At 46.5% G+C, this 22,987-nt stretch overlaps 1 protein-coding gene across 2 annotated transcripts in view; it reads left to right on the top strand.

Moving 5' to 3' along the window:
- LOC121466041 (myocardial zonula adherens protein) overlaps nt 1-22,987 on the top strand; it is an 88,654-nt gene that overhangs the window by 26,924 nt on the left and 38,743 nt on the right. For both annotated transcript variants that reach the window (XM_041679510.1, XM_041679509.1), the window contains exons 3-10: nt 1,806-1,961; nt 6,777-6,869; nt 7,653-7,766; nt 11,141-11,293; nt 13,739-13,864; nt 15,366-15,494; nt 17,766-17,845; nt 19,548-19,653. In XM_041679510.1, the coding sequence (XP_041535444.1) occupies nt 1,806-1,961; nt 6,777-6,869; nt 7,653-7,766; nt 11,141-11,293; nt 13,739-13,864; nt 15,366-15,494; nt 17,766-17,845; nt 19,548-19,653 (957 nt within the window). The remainder of the gene's footprint in view (nt 1-1,805; nt 1,962-6,776; nt 6,870-7,652; nt 7,767-11,140; nt 11,294-13,738; nt 13,865-15,365; nt 15,495-17,765; nt 17,846-19,547; nt 19,654-22,987) is intronic.

Below are 22,987 nucleotides of genomic sequence, written 5' to 3' on the forward strand. Positions count from 1 at the left end.
CTCAAAAACAAAGAAAGGAAGGAAGGGAGGGAGGGAGGGAGGGAGGAAGGGAAGAAGGAAGGAAGGAAGGAAGGGAAAAGAAGGAAGGAAGGAAGGGAAAGGAAGGAAGGAAGGGAAAGGAAGGAAGGAAGGAAGGGAAAGGAAGGAAGGAAGGGAAAGGAAGGAAGGAAGGAAGGGAAAGGAAGGAAGGAAGGAAGGGAAAGGAAGGAAGGAAGGAAGGAAGGAAGGAAGGGAAAGGAAGGAAGGAAGGAAGGAAGGAAGGAAGGAAGAAAAGTCGGTGGTGTAGGGGAGTTGACTGATTGTGTAGTTGTGTGGTGTAGACTGAATACTGGGTCAACTCCAGGGAGAGCTCTGTAGAAGCCGCTTGTCTATGATGTCTCAGCCTGGGTCTTGTTTTCTTTCTATTTTAAAAGTTACTTCTTTTGCTGAGTGGTGATGGTGCATGCCTTTAATCCCAGCACTCGGGAGGCAGAGGCTGGTGGATCTCTTTGAGTTCAAGGCCGGCCTGGTCTACAAGAGCTAGTTCCAGGACAGGCTCCAAAGTGTGTGTGTGTGTGTGTGTGTGTGTGTGTGTGTGTGTGTGTGTGTGCATGCGTGTGTGTGCATGCGCACAGCACCTATATGCCAGCTAGTGAACCTCAGTGCCCATGTGGAGGTCAGAAAACTTATAGGAGTTAGTTCTTTCCTTCCACCATGTAGACCCTGAGGATCAAACTCAGGTTATTGGGCTTGGTGACAAAACTATTGGTTGAGCCGTTTCACCAACCCTTGTCCCTATTCTCTGTTTCTAACTCCGTCTCTCTCCCCCGTTTTTTCTTTCTTGTCCTTGTCTTTGTCCCTTTCATGTTTGAGGAGGTCCGTACCCCGTCTCCCTACATCTAACCGACCCTCAGTACGAGGAACTATCTTAGCACCAACAGGATTACCCCCGGTGTGAATGTGCGGTCACACAGCAGTTTAGCCCTTTTGAACTTCAACGCCCTCAGCTATGAAGAAGACAGGAAAGAACTCTGTGTTGGTGACTGCCTGTAAACATTACACATTTGAAGGAATTTTCTTGGTGATCACAAAAACACTTCTTTTTTCCTTTTCCTCCTTCCTGAAGCCTTCATTCATCCCACTGTGTTAGATTTGGACATGGTCCTTTTGAGTTGCAGCTTACTGATGATTCAGGATTTAACTGCTGGATTAAAGGCCAGCTAAGCAGAGTGTGGAGATTCTTTGGGGCTGGAGTCACACCACCCCTGCTTGGCTTCCCAGAAATATTTCATAAATGGACACAACTGATCGTGTGTCAACCCCACCTCTTTCCCTCAGAGCTTGGCTGCATGGTCAGCTCTGCCGTCATAGGACAGTTTCGCTACTAGATGACATTCAATCTCAACTTCCCACATTTCAGGTCATGAGGTTAGTGAGGCAGTTAAAGCCATCAGAGGAACTGGCATAAGACAGGACAGAAACAGTGTCACCTCAGTGTAGGGTTTCATGACAAACTTCCTCTGGCATTTTTGTGAGAATTAGAAATGGATGTCCCGTTGGAAAAAATGGTTTATGATGGTTCTTCCTAATGAGGATGGTGGACCAGGACTTCTATCGATTAAAGTGGGCAATCGATGTTTTCCCCAGGGGGCAAGCAGCCCCAGCTTATGCTAGGTCCAGTATGACCAGGAGATGCCAAGCTGGCCTTCTACCCTTTGCTTCTGCTGCTCACACACCCAGTGCTGCTTAATCGTAAGTGGGTATCCATTATTAGTGTTGTGTTTGTGAGACTTACATTCTTTTTCTCATTTCCTGCCTTTTCCTAGCCTCCAGAACCAAGCCATGGGGAACCTACGAGGAAGCTTCCTCAGGGCGTTGTCTACGGTGTGGTGCGCAGATCGGATCCCAACCAACAGAAGGAAATGGTCGTGTATGGCTGGTCCACCAATCAGCTGAAAGAAGAGATGAACTACATCAAAGATGTGAGCTACTCGGGGATGCTTTGTTTTTCTCTCCTTTGAAGCAGCTAGGAGGGTGGGGTCTGAAGCGTGGATGGGAATGTTAAGTAGGCATTTTGAAAGTCTTATTTGGATTGGAAATGTTTCTCTGTTTCTTTGTGGTGATGCTAAAGGGATGGGTATAATTCTTCAACAAGCTTCTCTTGGGTGGCTGTTACTTACAGGTCATGAGAGCCAGGGCTCCTGCTGGGTGTGGTCTGGAGGCTCTTGGGTGGTTTTGCGTAAGATACCAGACACATATAATGTATGTGTTTGGGCAGCTGTATAAGTGTGGGTGTTACTGGCTACTCAAAAGAGAACTGCCAACTCAGAAAGAAATGCATCTTCTCTGGAGATGAAGTGTAGAGGCGGGGGGTTCTGGGCAGGGCATAACTGGGCTCTGGATCTAGTTTTTTGTATTTCTTTGTATGTTTTCTTTCTTTAGCCTCAATATTGTCTCATATATGTATGTACACACATATATATACACACACATATATACATATATGTGAAATTATTTTTATGTCTCACATATATGTACATATAAATATATATAAAAATTTCCCACATCTTGAAATTTTTTGAAGTTGCCCTGCTCCCATTAGACTTCGCCTAACATGGCTTCTTGACCAGGGTTTGTTACATACCCCTCCTACACCAATCACTTACAGGGAGCATAGGCAGACTTGGAAGGTTCACATCAATGATTTGGGTTAAAATGAATGTTGGGAAGTCAACTACAATAGACAAAGTACAGTCTATGTGAATCACTGAAATTAATTTGTATTTAATGTATTGTAGTAGGGACGCCGCTTGTTCATTTCCCGACTGCCCAGACTCCCAAAATATCACACAAAAACTGTATTAATTAAATCACTTTTGGGCCAATTACTTAAGCATATTGCTAGCTAGCTCTTATATCAAGAATTAACCCATTTCTATTATTTTATATTTTACCATGAGGCTCATGGCTTACCAGCAAGGTTCCGATGTATCTTTCTCCGGTGGCAGCTCCATGGCTTCTCTCTGACACTGCCTTCCTTCTCCCAGAATTCAGTTTAGTTTTCCCCACCTACCTCTATTCTGCTCTACCTCTATTATTCTCTGTGCAGGCCCAAGACAGTTTCTTTATTTACCGATGGTAGTCATAACATACAGAGGGTAATCCCACATCAATGTATTGTCTTGTGTCTTTTAAGTTGAGAAAGTTTGGGAGAAGTATATGAAGAAGAAAACAATTGGCCATTGTGTCACCATTCAGCCTGTCCTAGATGTTGACATTTTGGGTCATTTTCTTCGAATACTTTGATGGCTGTCTGACTGTTTCTTTGTGTTACCCATGTCCCCTTTCCAGACAAGTCTGACTGATACTGTTAAGCTCAAACCAGATTAGTTAGAGGAGAGAAGAAATGAACTGCTCTGGTGTCCATGGGTTCCAAACACAGACCCATAGCTCAGTGCCGGAGGAAGCAAATGTCTACACGGGGCTGGAGAAGTTCCCCAGACCTGTGAGCTCATTGCTTCTGTATCAGATCCAGGTTCTTCTTAGTGTGACCTTCTGTCCTCTCTAGCCCTCCGTTTATGCATCTACAGGTACCTCTTATCCGTGAGGTCAAAACCACTGGCTTTGTGAGTCTCGTTTGATTTGGGACAGATGATGTGCAAAGCCACATTGCCTTAGATATTGTATGAGTTGTTTTGTTTTTTATAACAAATTCATGGGCTGGGAGATGATACAGTCCATAAAGTGCCTACTGCACACGCATGAGGACCCGAGACTTCAGCCCCCTAGTATCCATGAAAAAGTGTGTGGTCGGTGGTTAGATATACGATGATCCCTGGAGCTCACTGTCCAGCCCGTGTAGCTGAATAGATGACCTCCAAGTTCAGTGAGAGATCCTACCTCGAAAAATAAGGTGGAGAATGACCAAGGAAGATACCTAATGTTATCTTCTGGCCTCCATACATGTATACACACCCATACACACACATGCATCCCTCACAAGAACAGGTACAAACACACATACATATATGTGCATTTGCACATAAACACACACACACACACACACACAAACACACAGTATATCACAGCCACCAGTCTTGAACACCCAGTTATCTGACCTCCCAAAGATCGTTTCTTTAATCATGCAGGATGTTGGATTCCAGATTGTTATTTTTAAATATAACTTATTTTTATTTTATGTGCGTTGGTGTTTTGCCTGCATTTATATCTGTGGAGGGTGTCAGAAGCCCTGGAACTGGTGTTATAGACAAGTGTGAGCTGTGATGTGGAAATAAACCCAGGTCCTCTGGAAGGGCAGCCAGTGCTCTTAACTGCTGAGCCATCTCTCCAGCACCCAGACTGCTTTTAAACAATGCAGACTTTCCTTTTCTAAGGAACTATTTAGACTGTCTTCATCTATATGCTCCTGAGAGCTTGGGATTGCTTTAGAGGTAGAACTTCTAAGTAGAACCCAGGCTCCCAAATTGTTGAAGACAAATACAGCAGGTCCAGGCTAATCCTCAGCTATAAATGACATATGTTGAAATCACAGAGCTAGTTCTGACCCCAAATTCCCACGTTCCACTGTGATCTGCAATACAAAGTTAATTTCTAGGTCCCACCTTCAACGACTGGTTTTAGGTCCATCCCAGCCTCCTCATTCCTCAGTGTGTTTATGAGTTTGTTGCTCCTGATGGGAGACACCCTGGCCTTATTGGCTTCCTACACTGTTCAGTGGGAGCAACACCCAGCTTGAGATTCTGCCCATTCACCTCCGGTGACAGCATAAGAGCCAGCTAGGGTGATGGAGTTATTTGTAAATGGAGACTGCTCATTCATTTCTGGCTGCCCAGACCTGAATAATCATACAAAACTATATTAATTACAACACTGTTTGGCTTATTAGCTCAGGCTTCTTATTGGCTAACTCTTATATCTTATATTAACCTATTTCTACTATTCTATTAATCCATGTATCACTATGATGCTGTGACCTACCGGTAAGGTTCCGGTATCTGACTTCTTTCATCAGCTACATGGCATCTCACTGACTCTGCCTACTCTCTCTCTCTGTTCTGATTTTCCACCTGGCTTTACTCTGCTAAGCCATTGGCCCAAACAATTTTATTCATTGACTAATAAAAGCAACACATACACAGAAGAATATCCCACATCAGTTATTGACCCCCTAGAATGAAGGGTCATGCTTTGAGCCTCAACTTTCCAGTTGTTTGTGGTCAGTGGAAAGAAAGTAGACTATTAAAACTTCACTGTGTAGGGTCTGGAGGGGCGGCTTAGGGGTTAAGAGTTCCTGCTGCTGAGGATCCAGATTTGATTCCCAGAACCCACCCATGTCAGGCAGCTCACAAATGTCTGTAACTCCAGTTCTAGGAGAGACCCACACCTTCTGGCTTCCTCTGGAATCAGCACGGACTCTCTGTCTCTGTCTGTCTGTCTGTCTGTCTGTCTGTCTGTCTGTCTCTCTCTCTCTCTCTCTCACACACACACACACACACACACTTAAAAAATAAATGAAATCTTTAAAAAAAATCCCTCATTTAGAAAATGCTTGAGGTCTTGACTCCTCTCTTCTAACTTTCCATCAATATCCATTCTAAACCAAAATGTAGCTCTGTGTTAGAGTTCTTGCCTAGCATGCTTGAGGCCTTGAGTTCAAATCCCTAGTATAAAAAAGAGAAAACAAAACCATCAAAGCAAAACAAGGTGTTTCTTACACAAATATACCTTCAGTATCAAGTCTTCCAGTACCATTCTTTTTTTTTTATTGAGAAAAGGAGAAAAAAAAAACAACAACAAAAACAAAAAACAAGTTTCCACCTCCTCCCAGCCTCCCATTTCCCTCCCCCTCCTCCCACCCTTCTCCCCCTCCTCCCACCCTTTTCCCCCTCCCCCCACTCCTCTCCCCCTCCCTCTCCAGTCCACAGAGCAGTCCAGTACCATTCTTAAATATTAGCACTGAAACAAAACGGTTTTCTTCAGCCATTTGTAAGGTCGACAGCCTGGAGGAAGCTGCCTCTACGCCTTATCTGTTGGGGACTCCGAGAACGTTCCAAACATCTAAAGACACCATAGGATAGGGAAACAGGGTGGTGTTCCCACTTAACACTCCTCTGGTAGTCACCCCAGTCCAGACTTGCATAGTGTTTGTACGAGTGCGGGGTGGGGACCACGTTCCTCTCTGTTACCCCGTGTATGGTCTGTTGATAATTACTGAGAAACTGACATCTGAGTTTCTGGCCCCTTCAGGCCTCATGTTTTTCCACCTTGCATTCTAGACATTTAATTGCTTTTTGGCATTTGGAACACAGAGAGAGAAAATGAGAGGTTGCTGCTTGCTTTGGAGTGTTTTCATCCTTGTAGCCATGTGTTTACAGTCAATTAGTTAAAAACTTCCTGCTTGTAAAAACATGAGACTGGAAGGGGTAAACTTGGTTCAAACAGTGATTGGGGGTGATGGGTGAGTTTTAACAAAGTGGTTGTTCTTCAGTTTATTGCTCGGATAACTTAATGTTTATGAGTTCTTATCCTCATTGATATACACATTATCTGGATAACTTAGTGTTTATGAGTCCTTTTCCTCATTGATATACATATTATCATCTGGATCATTTCCACAGTTTCTAACTAGATGTTGAAAGTATTCTTGCACTTAATTTGCTGCAGGTTTTATTCTTAGAATTTTTTTTTTGTGGGTCTTTCTCTTATTAAGAAAGTCTCCAGAATCTTTTATGAAACTATTGTAACTTGATGTCTCACTAGTGGTCTTGTGACTGCAGGTGAGGGCCACTTTGGAGAAAGTGAGGAAGCGGATGTACGGAGACTACGACGAGATGAGGCAGAAGATACGCCAGCTCACCCAGGACCTGTCGGTAAGTCCGGGCCTCGGCAGTACCGTGGCAGTGAGAGGATGGCAGGGCTTGGCACCGGTGCCCAGTGGCCTAGAGATGTTTAAATAGCTCATGCTCCTTAGGAATGGAGAAGTTATACTTTAAACTAACTGAGAGGACATTTTCTCGAGCTGTAGATTATTCTTCAAGGGAGAATGACTAATAATCTTCCTTTTAGCTGCGTTACAAGGGCGGTGCACACTCTTAACTGCTGAGCCATCTCTCCAGTCCCTACCCAGATGGGTTCTAGTTAATGGCCTACTTTACTTTTCTGAAAGATGAAGTCTTGTGTAGTCCAGGGTGGTTTCAACTGCGCATGAAATTGAATTCATTCTGCTTCCACCTCCCCAGTGAAGGGATTATAGGTGTGCACCACCATGCCTGGTTTCCAGGGTGATGAGGATTAAACCCCATCATTGTGCCTGCTCTACCAACCAAGCCACAGTTCCAGCCTTCAAATTCCATCTTTAAGAATTGCTCTAAGAAAAAGCCCTCCCCATACAAAATGACATGTAGATGAATTAATTTTTTTAGCATCGTTTGTAATAGTTAAAAAATACACACCAAGAAAAAGGAAGTGTGTCCTCTCTTTCCTGGCCAGCTCTTTACCAACTAAGCTATCTCCCTGGCCCCGGATGTTAGTTTGTAATCTGTAGTTTTACCGTAAATATTACTGAAGCAGGTAAAGCTGCTCTCAGAAACTCCCCCCCCCCCGGAGTCTGTGGGGTGTGGGTTAATCTTGAGTGGCTGTCTTCCTCTCTCCAGGTTTCCCACGCTCGGCAGGACTACCTAGACAGTCACATCCAAGTGCAGTCATCAGCCCTGGATAACTTCAATGCCATGAACTCGGCCTTGGCGTTGGACTCGGTTGGCCTGCAGGTATCCCTCTGCTTCCCCTTGGCTGGGGACCTTCTCTTTAGAGGGCAGCGAGCTTAAACAGGAGTGGGGCCTGTGTGTAGAAATGTCACAGACTGTCCCATGGTCAGTCATTGTCCTTTAGTCACAGGCGTGATAAACGCATGTAAGGTGGGGAGGAAGTCGGAGAAAATGCTTCCAGCAAAAATGCTGAGGCTCTGTCAGGTGCCATGTCAATGGGGTTTTAGGCTCAGCTCTGGGATGGAGATGCCTCATGCTCTAAATGGTTCTCTGTATTTACGCAACACATCAGCTACCTTCTCCTTGTAGCTTGGGTGCTTCAAGAAGTCCCCACTTGGTTGCAGAAAAGACATATTTATCCAGTGACAAAATACAACTTCTCATGGGAAGTAGCTCTCACAGGAAGCACTCTTTCTTGACTTAGAAATGATTCTATGTTGGAAAGAGTACTGTGTGTTCCAGGGAATGAAGACATCCTTAAAAGACAGACATTCTTAATTAAGACCTATTACCAGAATTTGGCTTTGAGATAACCATTAAGGGATTTCCAGTCTTTGCTCTTCCATCCAAGGGGTTTTCTGCCTAGCATGCAAGTTCGTCTGAAGATGTTCAGAGCAAGCCCTTGGTCTTGCTTTCCAAATACACAATCGTTTCTGTCATCCCCCGAGTTTATTTGGCTTATCTTTTTTGTCCTCTTAAATGGTCAGCCCACTTCTTTCTAATCCTTTCTGGTACTGTGTAAATAGTTTTGTGGATAAGCAAACAGACCACCATACTGGGCTCCTTCATTTCCCACAGATCTTGGTATTCACCAGCCTTAGCTGATAGAGCCCCAGCGGCAACAAAGCTCGGCCAGCTTCCAGCAGTGGGTGGGGCAGGGCTGTGTTTGGGTTTGTCTGGGATGCCCATTTCTGGTTGGGCTGCAGTCCCAGGCTCTTCCTGGCTCCCTTTTGTGTATGCCAGCTTCCACCTGGCCTCAGGCCAAGCCCCTGATTTACTCAGGAGCCCTTTGTTCCCTTCCTCCTATCTTGAAGGGGGATTGCCAAGGCCCTCTTTCTTTCCCTTTTGGAAACATTTTCATTCCCCCGCCTACCAGAGAGGACCTTGCCCCACCTGAGCTTAGGCCTGCTTCTATCTGCACTGTCGCTGGGGTTTTCTCCCCAGAAAAACAATATATTTCTAAGCAAATTCTTCTCATGCACTGTTTAGTTGACAATCTAGGCATTTACCTTATTGGTCACTTATTAGAACAAGGTTATCTCCAACCCAAGGACCCTTAGTCTCTTAATCCTGGGCTGCCAACAGAGCCAGGCAACTAGAAGGTTACACCCATCGGTCATATCTGAAGGTCACTGGCTTCTTACCTGTGCAAGATCCCAGCCTCTTCCACTTGTCCCTTCTACCCGTGTTTGTCATTATTGACAGAGACCAGACTCTCGGCTTCAGCTCTTAGAAAGGCAGAGCTGGGCAGACTGTAGAGGTGGCCTCCAAATCCTGACTCCCGTGGATAAACTGAGGCCACAGAAATCAACGACATGAAGTGTCTAGTTAGTGGCAGAGACGGGATTAGACAAATCTGGTCTCTTGGTCAAGGCTAAGTGTTTGTGCATCCATTTTCTCCCAGAAGGACTTGCACGTTAGACTAGACGTCTTCTGCAGCCCTGGAATCTTCCAATGATTTCAGTGTTTCCTTTGGTAACTTTTTGCCTCTAGTGACAGTTTCTAAAGTGGTTCAAGTGGGTTTAGGTATGTTGCTGTCCAACGAGGAGTGGTGGAGAATCTTCAGAGACCAGTCATCTGTCAGAGAACAGAGATGGGCCTGCCACCTTGTAGGCAGACTTCCTCTGTTCTGCTAGTCAGCTCTGTCTCACCAGTCAGATCCCAAATAACCACACAGAAACTTATCAGTTATAAACACTCAGCCAATAGCTTAGGCTTGTTACTAACTAGGTTTTACAACTTAAATTAACTCATTTCTTGTCTACATTCTGCCATGTGGAGGTACTGTTTTTCATCATGGCATGTTCATCTCCTGTTTCCTCTGTATCTGGCTGGTGACTCCCTTCCTTCCCCACCCTCTTCCCCGACACACACCACAAATCCTGCCTAACTTCAACCTGCCTAGTTATTGGCCAGCCAGCTCTTTTATTAAACCAATCAGAAGGTGCCTTGGCAAAGACACATCTTCACAGCAGGCAGAAAGCTTATTTCACGGCACCATCTGCACCAGGTTCTGAGTCCTGCATCCCGAAGTTGCAGATAAAACCCACACCCCGTGTCCAGTGGTGGAGAGTACAGAACTATGGGAATCATTTTTCTCCGATTAATAGAAACAGAAGCAACAAACAGCAGCATTATTAGTTTAATAAGTTCTGACCACATGAGTGTACCGCAGCAACAGTCAACAGCATTTTTCCCCTGAGACATGGTCTCATGTAGCTCAGGCTGGCTTCAAACTCACTATGTAGCCCAGGGTGACCTTGAATTTGACCTTCCTGACTCTACTTGTTAAGCGCTATGATTACAGGCCTGAGCCACGATGCATCACGTATGCAGTGCTGGGAGTGGACCCTAGACTGTGTGCAGGCTGGGTTTATTCAGACCTGGAGGCAGGGGCTGAGGCAGAGAGTGGCGGAGCTCTGCTTACTGGTTGCTTCGCCTGTTTCCTTATATAATCCAGAACCTCCTGCCCAGGGGCAGCACAGCCCACAGTGCGCTGTGCATCCTCACATTGATGATCGATCAAGAAAATATACCACAGGCTTGCCCACAAGCCAGTCTGAAGGGGGCATTTTCTCAATCAAGATTCCCCTTTCCTAGATGACCCTGGCTTGTGTCGAGCTGACTTAGCAGCACACGAGCATCTGAACCACATCTGCGGCCCCCTTCACAGGCTCTTGACACTTGTCAGGCAAAATTGTTGACTTTATCTTCTAGTCTAGAAAACACTTTGGTTTTTGTTTATTTTATCGTGGAAATATAGAAAAGACAGGGAAACAACAAAATAGAAATAAATATCTCAATTCTGTTATGTAGCAAAAGGTATCATGGTTTGGATTTATGAGTGGGATTGGCCTGTGTTTATTACTTTACACATGCTCCCCCCGTGTGAAATGATACTATTATGAGCATTTTCCCTGAGAAAGATTCTCATTAATCCATCATCCCATCCTAAGCAGTGGCAAGCTAATGGCCCACAGCTGTTGGGGATGGTCGAGAAGGCTGTGGTCCACTAAGCCACAGTGGGATAGGCCCCAGCCACTGTAGGGACCCCTGGTTCCCAACCCGGGATCTGCTGCAGCATGACCCAGAGTGGGATGACATGCCTGTGGGTTCTCATACCACTCAATCTGGGCTTTTAATTTTCACCCAAATAGAAAACCCTTGTGGATGTGACCTTGGAAAACAGCAACATCAAGGATCAGATCAGACATCTGCAGCAGACCTATGAAGCGTCCATGGACAAGCTGCGGGAGAAGCAGAGGCAGTTAGAGGCTGCGCAAATGGAAAACCAGCTGCTGAAAATGAAGGTACGGCAACTGGCCTGTTCCCACTCACCTCTCGCTCCTCTCTTTAATTTTCCATCTCCGTTTCTCCATTCTCTTTCTCATTAGGCTTCCTTACCCACAGCCATGGTCTGAAGGTGGCAAGGAGGTGTCTGCCTCCTTGGGGTGTTGCCTAGAGTTGGGGTGCTGCACAGATATTGGAGGCATGCCTTTCTTAGCCTACAGTGTCAAGAAAAGGGTGTGGGCTCACAAGCCCCTCCTCCAATACTGTGGTTTTCAAGCTGTGTTCTGTGCAGCCTTAAGCTGTTCTGTGGATCATGTATAACTTATTGCCTAAGCCAGCGTGTGCTAGTGAAGGGTGGAGCTGCTGATAACTCAGGAAAACCGTCTGGCAGTGTGTCCTTCCCTGCGTCTGCCACGCTGCACAGCAGACTCTGTCGTTCACCTCTGGGGTCCTGCTATTATAGCCACCGTGGGGTCAGGCGCGGGCAGAATATCTCAGCCCCTCTTTGCTTTCCCTTCAAATAAGGCAACTTTTTCATTTTTTTTAAAATTCTGTATCTATGTATGTATCTGAGTGTGGTTTGTAGACCTGACAGCAGGGCCCACAGATCCCCCAGAGCTGGAGTTACAGGCGATTGTGAGTCACCTGATTGTGAGTTCCCGAGAAGGGAACTCGGGGCCTCTGGAAGACCAGTGCTCTTAACTGCTGAGCTGTCTCTCCAGCCCCAGGCCAGTCTTTCTGTTGGACAGTTTTATACATTCTATTTCTCTCTAGGAGTTACTTTGAAAATTAAAAAAGATTGTTGTGAAGGATGCCAGAAGTTCAAGACACAGTTGCTCACTGGTACCCCCACTACCCCCAATTCACCAGAGACACGATGGGCAAGGTTGTCTTCTGGCCTCCACACACATGGGTTTACTCATTTCCCAACCCCATGTAAGTAAAGGCAACCCAGATGCCCATCAGCTAATAAATGGGTGAAATGTGGCCAACAGCCCAGGTGATCGATCTGACTGATGTCTTCTGAGCACCCCAATAACAAAGGCAAGAAGGCAGAAGAAGGAAAGACCCCATATAAATAGCAGGGGTTGTGTTGCTCAGGGCATCTGTGGGTCCCCTATAGAAAGTTTCCCATATTATCTCATTATGTGCTATATATGTTTATGTGCATGTTAACATATAATAATACATACATTGTGCTGCATCCTCCTGATGAAGGCAACGCTCTCATAAACTTCAGCTTCCAGGTGGGAAAACTGACGTCTAGAAAGATTACATAATTAGCCTATGGTCTGACAACCGAAAAGGATGGAGTAGAAACATAAACCAGGCTGCTGAACACACACATCCGTGGAGGTGATGCTGCTTCCGTGAGGGTCAGGACTGGAGACAGGTGCAGGTGTCTCCTTTCTGGCCTTCAGTAAAGATATCATATCGCTGACCCAAGGCTGCTGCGGGTGTGCCCTTGCCCCTCCTATCAGGCTTCTGCTTGTCCAAGATGCCTGAGCACATGAGCACCTCACCTCTGGGAAAGGGAGGTGTCCTTTGGCCTTCATAACTTGCCTAGTGTTTACTCCAAAGCCGTGACAAGTCCCTCTTGATGCCCTTGAATGCTCATGTCTGGGAAAGTGTCGGCACCGAGAAGCCACAGGGTGGAAATTCACGAGCTTAGCCGGGCGGTGGTGGCGCACGCCTTTAATCCCAGCACTCGGGAGGCAGAGGCAGGCGGATCTCTGTGAGTTCGAGACCAGCCTGGTCTACAGAGCTAGTTCCAGGACAGGCTCCAAAGCCACAGAGAAACCCTGTCTCGGAAAAACCAAAAAAAAAAAAAAAATTATTAGCTTAGAACGCAGGTCCAACCTCACACTCCTTTCTACTGCACAAGTGCCATAGAAAAGGGCTCTGCCTGAGACCTATTCAAGCTGCATTCCAGTCATGTGAGGCACCTGGAGTCCCTGCAACCTCTTTCTTAGTTTGAGCTCCAGTGGTCAGGAGCAAACTCAGCATCGGTCTCTAAAAACAGGTCACTATAGGCTGGACACAAGGGACCTGGACTATCAGGCTACCTAGCCATGCCTGGTGACCTACCACCTCAGAGCAGACAGCAAGAGAGTGGGCAGACCCAAACGGTGGGTGCTCAGTAAGTGCTTGTGGACTGAACAGGCACACGAAGGTTCCCCCCCCCCCTCTCTCTGCTTGGGTTCTAGAAAAACTTTACTTAGCCCATCTCCCCAGCCCCAAGAAGTGACCTCCAGAAAGATCTTTGTCCCTGTCACCCTAAATAGCTCGGCGTACAGCGCCATCTTGCACTGGTATGTGCTGGACGCTGCTCTCTCTCTCCCCCTGCTCTCCCGCCTGCTGCTCCGGTCAACTACAGACCCTGGGAGTCATGTTCTGACCTCTGTGTGTAGAGACACAAGAAGGGCAAGGTCCAGGCTGCAGTTCTGCAATGAGACTCTTTGCAGGTGGAGTCGTCTCAAGAAGCCAATGCGGAGGTGATGCGGGAGATGACGAGGAAGCTGTACAGCCAGTATGAGGAGAAGCTGCAGGAGGCGCAGCGCAAGCACACTGCCGAGAAGGAGGTGCTCCTGGTGCGTGTGTGCCTCTCGGAACAGAATACGTAGGATGTGGATGGCAGGTTTAACAGAAAAGTTTAGTCCTCAAAGGGAGTCATGAGGTTGGATGTGGAGAGGAGTCAGGGGATTCATTCATTCATTCATTCATTCACTCACTCGTTCACTGTCTATTTCATGTGTGTGTTATGTGCATGTGTGCACTGTGTATACGGGTGTTCTTGCTCATGTGTGCACTTGTAGAGGCGACAGATTGATGCTGGTAGTGTGCCTCTGCCATTTGACCTGAACTTGGAGCTTGCCATTTAGTCTTGGCCCAGACTACCCACCCCCATAGCCCTGTGTTAGCCTCCACAGTGCTGGGGTCACAGGCATGCCCAGCCATGCCCAGCTTTTACTTCATGCTAGGAATCTGAACTCAGATCCTCATGCTCGCACACCAGGCTCTTCACCCACTGAGCTAATGCCCCAGTCCAGGGGATTTATTTGATTGTTTATTCACCCCCATTTTCTTCCTCCTGGAGTAAAATCTCCACTGTCTCTGTCTCGAAATACACATTTTTCCAGCTAATAGAACCATTAGCCCACATCCAAGTAGATCCTGGGTTTGTGGGTTTACTCGGTTTGTTCCTCCCATGTCCCCATCCTGGATTATACCATTGCCCCACCCTTGGAAGCTCCACCGTCTCCATCCCAAGGTCTGCCATTCCCACAGCTAGAAGTGACTCTTGCCCTCAGAAAGCCGTTCATTCTCCCTTCCTCCTCCTGGCTGTGGGATTGGACTGTGCCTCTGACTAGACGCAGACTCACATCAGCCTCTCTTGGAGGGCCCACAGTCTTTGGGGGAGTCCCTCTGCGTCTGGTTTATCGGTGTCCTTGGAGGTTTAATCAATGCACCAGATGTTTGGGTTTTTCCGTAAGAGTAACTTGGCACAATGCACGGTGGGAGGAAGATCTGGGATTTCCTCATTCTGTTCCAGTAGCATGTTGGCCCACACAGCAACGCTCTGAGCATGTATACAATATTATTTAAGCCTTCACAGCTATTTTGTTTTGTTTATTTTTTCATACCTTTGGAACATAAGCTTTTAGAGAGTTACTAGGCCCATTGAAAAGCCACACGAGGGGCCAATGATAGTGCTCAGCAGGTAAAGATGCCCACTGCCAAGGTGATAAGCTGAGCTCATCCTGAAGCCCACATGGTGGAAGGAGGGAGCATTGAAGGCTATCCTCTCCACACTTCTGACCTCCACGCACGTACCCTGGAACCCGTACCCCCCCCCCATACACAAAATAAAATCAGTTTAAAATCTTAAATAAAGTTGAAGAAGAATAGCTACACAGTGTGCTTTGTTCATAGGAGAAATCAGACTCTTAACAGTTGAGTTCTCCCTGTGATAAACGTGGGCCCCAGGTCATGCTTTCACAGGGAGATGATGACCCAATGAGGCACTGTCTGGACGTAGGTGAGTCACCTGGGTATCAGGGCCTTGCTGAGGAGAGTGTGTGCCTATTGCAGGAGGAAACCAATAGCTTTCTGAAAGCGATCGAAGAGGCCAATAAAAAGATGGAGGCAGCTGAGCTCAGCCTGGAGGAGAAAGACCAGAGGATCGGGGAGCTGGACAGGTTGATTGAGCGAATGGAGAAGGTAACTGATGCAGCCTGGGCCTGCTGCCCCCACTGCCCAGTCCCCCTGGGCCTGCTGCCCCCGCTGCCCAGTCCCCCTGACCCCACAGCTCCTTCAAGACCTACCTAGAGTCAGAAGCCTCAGTACTATCTCCTCTCAGCCCCCAGTTTTCAGTGCAATACAGCCTAATTAACACAGAAGGGAGCTGAACAACTTTCTTGTCTTCCTCTCTGGTAACTTATTCTTATTGTTGTTTGTTTCTGTAATGTTGGCAATCGAACCCACGGCCTTGTGTGTGTATTAGGCAAACCCCAGCCCAGCCCATCAAAATTATTTTGATACATTTAAAAAAAGTCACCTGTAAAATTCTTTCTACAGATTAATATTGCAGCAGCTAGCTGTGTGGGATCTCAAGACATACTTGTCATTTAACCTGATGAGGCAATGTATTTGGAGGCTCCATCAGCACCCCACCCCTCTTGTTTCTGGGGCATGTGTCTGGGACAGGTTGACTTTTCCATGACACGCCTGGGACCTGAATGAGATGGGGAGGTAAACTCATCTGTGTGTGGCAAACAGGCTGACAACGGGGTGGGGGCTTACAGCGTTGACAAGCTAGTCTTGGGCTGGGCTGCAGAAATGAGGCAGGAAGTGGAAGAGGAAAGACAGGAAGGAAGGAGAGGAGGAGAAGGCATGGTGACATTGAGCAGCTGACAGCTGACTTCTGGGTGGACTTCTGGAGTTGAGGGCCAAAGTCGGGTCTAGTTTCTGGAAGGTGCTGATAGCACTGACCCATCATGGACATGTTGTCATTAGCACCAAGTGCCAGACTCTGCAAGCTGGGACCCCCAACCCCAACCTAATGATGGAGTAAGACCCTGTCTCAGCTTCAGATAGATCTGAGGATGGGTCTCTGACTTCTACTTACTGGCTTGCCACCCAGGCCTTCACACCTCTGATGGGCATGATTATAGGTTCCTTTCCCTCTCCCACTCTGAAAACAGAATCTCACCACTTAGTTTGGAGCCTATGTAACTCGTACAGTTGTTTGGGTAGGAATTGCTGTGAGTAGAAGTGAGGCACAGCCTTCTCAGAGGAGTGCGCTCAAAGCAACACCCTGCCCTTAGTGGGCAAATGTGTTTTAAGGGACCTGGCTATATTAATATCTATAATATCTGTCTACTATCACTCCAATGATGACAGGCACTGTGCTTTTATTAACATTTTCCTGCTTTTTCTTTTCAAAGAAGTGATTGTAAAATTTCTTACTGTTTGGGGTAAACTGAAATTTACACAGGTATGTCTATGTATTCAGCAAAGTGCATGAAGTGCATAGCTTGATGCACCTGTGTTTCTCTTGCTGCTGAAATAAATTGCCGAAAAGTCAGCTTCTGTTCTGGAGGTGAGATGTCCCAGAACGACGACATTGGCAGGTGTTTGGAAGTTCTAAGACAAAGTCGATTTCCTTGCTCTTTCTAACTCCTGGGCACTACCTGTACTACTCGGCTTGTGCCTATACCCTGGCATCAGAGTCAGCCATGGAACATCTTCCTAGCCCCCTGATTTTAACTCTGCTGCCTCCCCTAGTAAGAGTTACACTCTACCCATGAGACTCTCCAGATCATTAACTATGCTGGCAAAGTTCCCTTCCTGTGTGAGATGATGTGTTTATAAGGGATTGACTCTGAACTTCTTTGGGTCGGGGGAGGGACCATTGTTCTGGCCATAATGGCTATCTGTTTTATTTGTGACTACCCCTGTGTAAACATTGCCAGATTTTCAGAGCCTCTTTGCTGGAAGATTTTGAAAACAATCAAGAATTGTACAATGCCACAGCCACTGATTTATTACATTTTTATCATTAGTTAGAAATATACATTTTCAAACTGGATGGTGGTAGCGCACACCTTTAATCTCAGCAGTCAGAAGGCAGAGGCAGATGGATCTCTGAGTGTGAGGCCAGCCAGGTGTACAGAGTGAGTTTCAGGACAGCTAGGGTTACACAGAGAGACTATCTATCTATCTATCTATCTATCTATCTATCTATCTATCTATCATAAGACATGTGAGCCTGGGCTGGTGCTCATGTGATTTGATTGGAGTGTTTTGTCTAATCCGTAAGTATGTCTATGCATTGGCCCCTTTGAATTTTGAGCACTGGGCTAGTAGATTTTTGACATCCAGGGGGTGATGTACAGACTCGGACACACCAGAGCTGGGCATATCTGGGGTTCAGCTTCTGTCTGGCTCCATTTGGCTCTATCTGGCTTCATTTTATCATGTCTCTTTTAGGAACGGCATCAACTCCAGCTGCAGCTCCTTGAACATGAAACAGAAATGTCAGGGGAGATTGCAGATTCTGACAAGGACAGGTGAGGCGGCCAACACACACATTGATGTTGTGTGTGTCTCTGTGTGTGTTGTATGCACATGTGTGTGTGTGTGTTCATGCAGACAGAGGCCAGAGGAAGATGTCTGGTGTCCTGTTCCCACCACTTTCTACCTTATTCTCTTGATCTTGGGTCTCTCCATGAACCTGGAGCTAGGCTAGAAGCCAGCAAGCCCCACTCATCCTTCTGTCTACCCACCGAGCCATGTCCCCAACACCATGTGCCCTGCCTTGGCTAGCTCACTTGACTCTTGTGTTTTCATTCACGTGGTCCTCACTTAGTACCGAACTATGTAAGTATGACATTGGCTGAGAATACCCAATGTGGGTCCAGTTCCTTCAGAAGCATACAGTCACATCTCACTGCCCAAGGCTGGCTGTTAGTTCAACGGGACGTATCAAAGATGGCCACAAACGCAGACGTTTGGTCTCTGCGTGCTCACGACCCTGATCTCCACAGGATACACCTGTTAATGAGATAACTCGTCAGCTGTGACTGACACCATTCGTCCTGGCAGTTAACTTTAAAGTGGTGCTTGTTCTCAAGCCTTGCATTGACCTTTGTGAAACCCCAGATGGAAAATACAGGAGCCGTACGTGGTCTTTTCTAGAAATCGAAAGGCAGAGAGGAAGGAAAGCAAGGCTGGGATGATTGGAGCACTTAGGAAAGTTATCTGACCCTGGAGGCTCTCAGCCTAACTGTCACATGGGAACTCTTTTTCTCAGTGAGGAATGTGGATCAGGTGTCTCAGCTATCACATTGGCATAGTATGTGCCGGGAAAAAAATGTTTTCCTCAGTTAAAAAAATTATGTTTATTTTTTTATTGTGCGGGTGTGTGTATATTTTGCAGTTGTTCCATAACATGGGTGTGGAGGTCAGAAGACAACTCTCAGGAATTAATTCTTTCCTTTGTCACATGGCTCATGTGGGGAATCAAACTCAGATCACCAGGCTTAGCCGCAAGCACCTCCAGCTGCTGCGCAGGTTCACTCACCCTTCTCCTGTAACTCGAGAATTTCCAAAGTTGCAGGGGTCCTTACTAGTTTTTACTTTGGTGCTAATGAGGGACCTGGTGTTGCTGAGAAATGGAGCAGAGACCCTGAACATCCTTCCAGGGTTCTGCTCTCATGACACACAGAACACAGTCATCTATCTGCCAGCTCCTTTTGGTTGGTTTGAGCCAAGCAACGACAGAATAATGTCTCTGAAAAAGCTCAGAAATGTTCTGTGGTGCAGGAGAGTGTTGCAGCGAAGGGCTTTCCACGTGGACCTTGTTTTTTCAGTAAGTGATGGGCACAACAGTACTGGCTGCAGGCTTTCCTGGACTCCACCCTTGATTTCAGGGCTTCCCTGGGTTCTTAGACTCCCCTAATTAAGGTCAGTGATTGCGTATCCCAGTCTGTATTAACCCCAAGCAGAAATCCTTTCATGCCTATCAGTGGAGAAAAAACTCATCTGCCCCAGGAATGTCATTATACAAAGTGAAACTTGAGGAAGGGATCTGAAGGATGCCTGTTCTCTTTCTGGGGTGATATGGATTCTAAGTTGATCCCTAGAGTTCCCTGGGAGGAGGGCGTGGCTTGAGTTTGAGTTTTTGTTCTTGCAATGCTTCTACAATGCAGTGGCGTTCTCTGTCTCCATGACTGTTCTGAGTCAGGGCTCAGAGCTTCTTTTTCCCCTTAGGTACCAGCAGCTGGAGGAGGCATCCGCCAGCCTCCGAGAGCGGATCAGGCACCTGGATGACATGGTGCATTGCCAGCAGAAGAAAGTCAAGCAGATGGTGGAGGAGGTAAGCTCTCACGGAAGCCTGGGACCCAGGACAGCTTCCTGTGGCGGGGAAAAGATACCACTCCAGCTCACACGTGACTGCCCAGGCCACTGTCATCACAGCCCAAAGGGACAGCTCCCCTTGTGCGCCGTGTGGACCAATGATTGTTCTTTCTAAGGAGGCTTTTCTCTAGACCGAAGTGTTGCCAAGTGCAGTTCACAGTGCATACAGTCTCCAAGGCCTATAGTTTAGGGGACAAAGGTGACAGAGGTGACCTCAGCTCAGGTTTCTGTGCATCTCCCAAACCCACCCTCATCTCCTGCATCACTGCTGTGCCCTGTCTCTGCTCCTGGGCGTCCTCTTGTGGTTCTGCCCCTTTCGTTCTGTTCTCCTGATGCTGTCTACTCCCTGTGTCCTCGCTCAGTCCTCACTCTTGTTTCTCCTTCATCTTTTCTCATCTGCATCCTTTCTCTCCTGTGGAATACGAAAAGTTAGATATTTAATCTGCTGGGGAAGTTAATCACTCGCTGTGTTTTCTAAATGAGAAGAAAAGCAGGTAGGTTGAACATGTAGTTCTCTAAGAAGAAAAGGAAATGATTTTGCCTTGGCTTATCATGCGCTGCCTCCCTTTCTTGTGATACTTGGTAAATGAAAATCTGTGAGTGGTTAAAGCTAGCCACACTGTCATTGTAGGTGTTTCTGACTTAATTTTTAAAAATTGGTAGAAAAAATTGGATAGAAAAATAACAGTAACTGTCATAAGAATATATAAGTAAGAGTTCTAAGACTATCTAGGGTCTAATTCTCTAACTTGAAGAATAAAGTCAAATGAATAAAAAGTTTGGTTGACAGAAGAAAACAGGAAAAGCTCTTTTACTTATAATAATCACTATTTTAAAATATGTGTCCATCTTATGTATGCCTGTGTATGCGTGTGCTCATGTACATGCATGTTCCATGTGTGTACAGGTGTGTGAAGAACAGGAGACAACCTTACTGTTTTGTCTCAGGCACCATTCACCATATTCTGGAGACAGGGTCTCTTACTGGCCTGAAGCTTGCCAATTAGGCCATTCTGGCTGGCCAGTCAGCCTCAGGCGTCCTCCTGTCTCCACTTCCCCAGGGCTGGGATTGCAAGTGTATACCACCACTCCTAGCCTGTACCACCGCACATAGCCTGTACCACCCGCGCATAGCCTGTACCACCACACCTAGCTTGTACCACCATACCTAGCTTGTATCCCCACACCTAGCCTGTATCACCACACCTAGCCTGTACCACCATACCTAGCCTGTATCCCCACACCTAGCCTGTATCACCACACCTAGCCTGTACCACCATACCTAGCCTGTATCCCCACACCTAGCCTGTACTACAACACGTAGCCTGTACCACCACCATAGCTAGCCTGTACCACGACACCTAGCCTGTACTACAACACCCTGCCTGTACCATCATAGCTAGCCTGTATCACCATACCTAGCCTTTCCATAGGTTCTGGGGTTGAATTCTGATCCTCATACTTGTAAGAAAGTACATGACCAACTGAGGTCTCCCCAGCTCTATGACAAATTTTGAATGAATCATGAATATTTAAAGTGTAGCTCTTTTCAGTAAATTTATACGTGACAGATAAAATTAAAAGCGTATCTACTTTAGCAGTCTAGAAGATGCCAGGTGTTCCTGTGGTAGAGGTAAAGTCAGGGAATTATGAGGGTGGGAGGGACACTGTTTTATTAGGTCTAGAATAAACATCCACAGTAGATAAAATCTTGTCTCCAACTGAGAAGTCAGCCGTACCGAGTGGAGTCTCGTATGGCTCACACGCAAGAGTGCACGGGGCAGCAGAAGAGGGGAGGAGCCAAGCTGCACCTTCTTGAACTCATGCACTTCGTGTGGGAGCATCAGAACAGTGACGGGCGAGATCCCATCCCACCCCACCCCACCCCAGCACGGGCAGAAGTGTGTTTGCTAAGGGAAGGCATCTGTCATCTTGATGGACCTTGGCTATCAGAGCACACCCTCTCCACCTCCGAGCTTCCCGCATTTAAAGTTGGAGGCAGGGTAGTGTCTTAATTTGCGTGGTTCTCACTGGGGCTACCATTTCTCTTTCCTCACAGCAGGGGTGTGTATTGCTCGTGTGTGTAGTAAAGAAGCTCTGAGTTAGCCTCGGGTTGATTGGCTTTCGGGTCGGTTAAATCCTTGTCTATCAGATATTGCGACTGAGGAATTTTGTTCTAGAATATTTCAAGGATCCCAACATTTTTGGATACTCAAGTCTCATATATAAAATGGCCGTGTGTGTGTGTGTGTGTGTGTGTGTATAACACCTGTAATCCTCCTATGTATTTTTTTTTAAAAAGATTTACTTATAATGTGTGTGTCTTTGTGTGTTTGTGTTGTATGAGTTCACTGCTTGTTTCATCCAGCAGAGGGCGTAAGATCCCCTGGAGCTGGAGTTACATGGGCAGCAAGTGCTCTTAACTGCTGAGCCACCTCTCCAGTCTCCCTTCTGTGTGTTTGAAATTATTCTAGATTACTTACAATACTGAATACAGTGTAAATTGCTGCTTCTCTCTGTATTTTTTAGAGGGTAACGATGAGGAGAAAAATCTGTACATGTTCAGCACAGATGGAATTTTATTTTTTCAACTGTTTTTAATCTGAAGGTGGTTGAATCCATGGTATGAATCCCGTGGATACAGAGGGCTGGATCTGCATATGCGGGTGTGTGTTTAAACAGGGACGTGTGCAAAGATTGACATCCATGCCTTTTATTTCACATTTCCCACGCAAACTTCTCGCATTGAGTTGTGGGAGATCGGTCTATGCGGTGAACCAGCACGCACCGTCAGAAGAGCTCGGTGAGCAACACTGATGCTGCCTACCAGCTGCCTGGGCTTTAACAGCGAAAGCAGATATTTTTTTAAAGTCTATATTCTGAATTTAAGATCTTTTAATCAGGAAGTAAAAATAATCCAGTTTGTCCAGCACACAGTGATCACGCCTACAGAAAAAGAATAGTTTTTTTTTTTTAAAAAAAAATCTTAATTATTGTGGGCACTTATGTTGTTTAAAGTTAAAAGTGTGGAAGAGTGTCATGGACAAGTGAGCGTGTTCAGAGGAGCCACCAGACTGAAAGGAGACAGGAGTTGGTGGAGGGCCGGGTGGAGAGTCTGAGGAGGACATGGTCAAGGTGCTGGGCTGACTGGGGTCTTAGAAAAAGGGGTGGGGTGTTATTCTGGTGCAAGGCCAGGCCAGAGCCACTGGGTGGCGCTCTCAATGAGGGAAGCATGGAGTCTTTCAGAACACAGGCAACATTTAAGATACTGGCTGCTCAGAAGAAATAGTTAT

Source organism: Microtus oregoni, unplaced genomic scaffold (assembly GCF_018167655.1).
Source record: "Microtus oregoni isolate MIOR12 unplaced genomic scaffold, Mior012 000032F_ref0000030, whole genome shotgun sequence".
NCBI classification, from domain to species: domain Eukaryota; kingdom Metazoa; phylum Chordata; class Mammalia; order Rodentia; family Cricetidae; genus Microtus; species Microtus oregoni.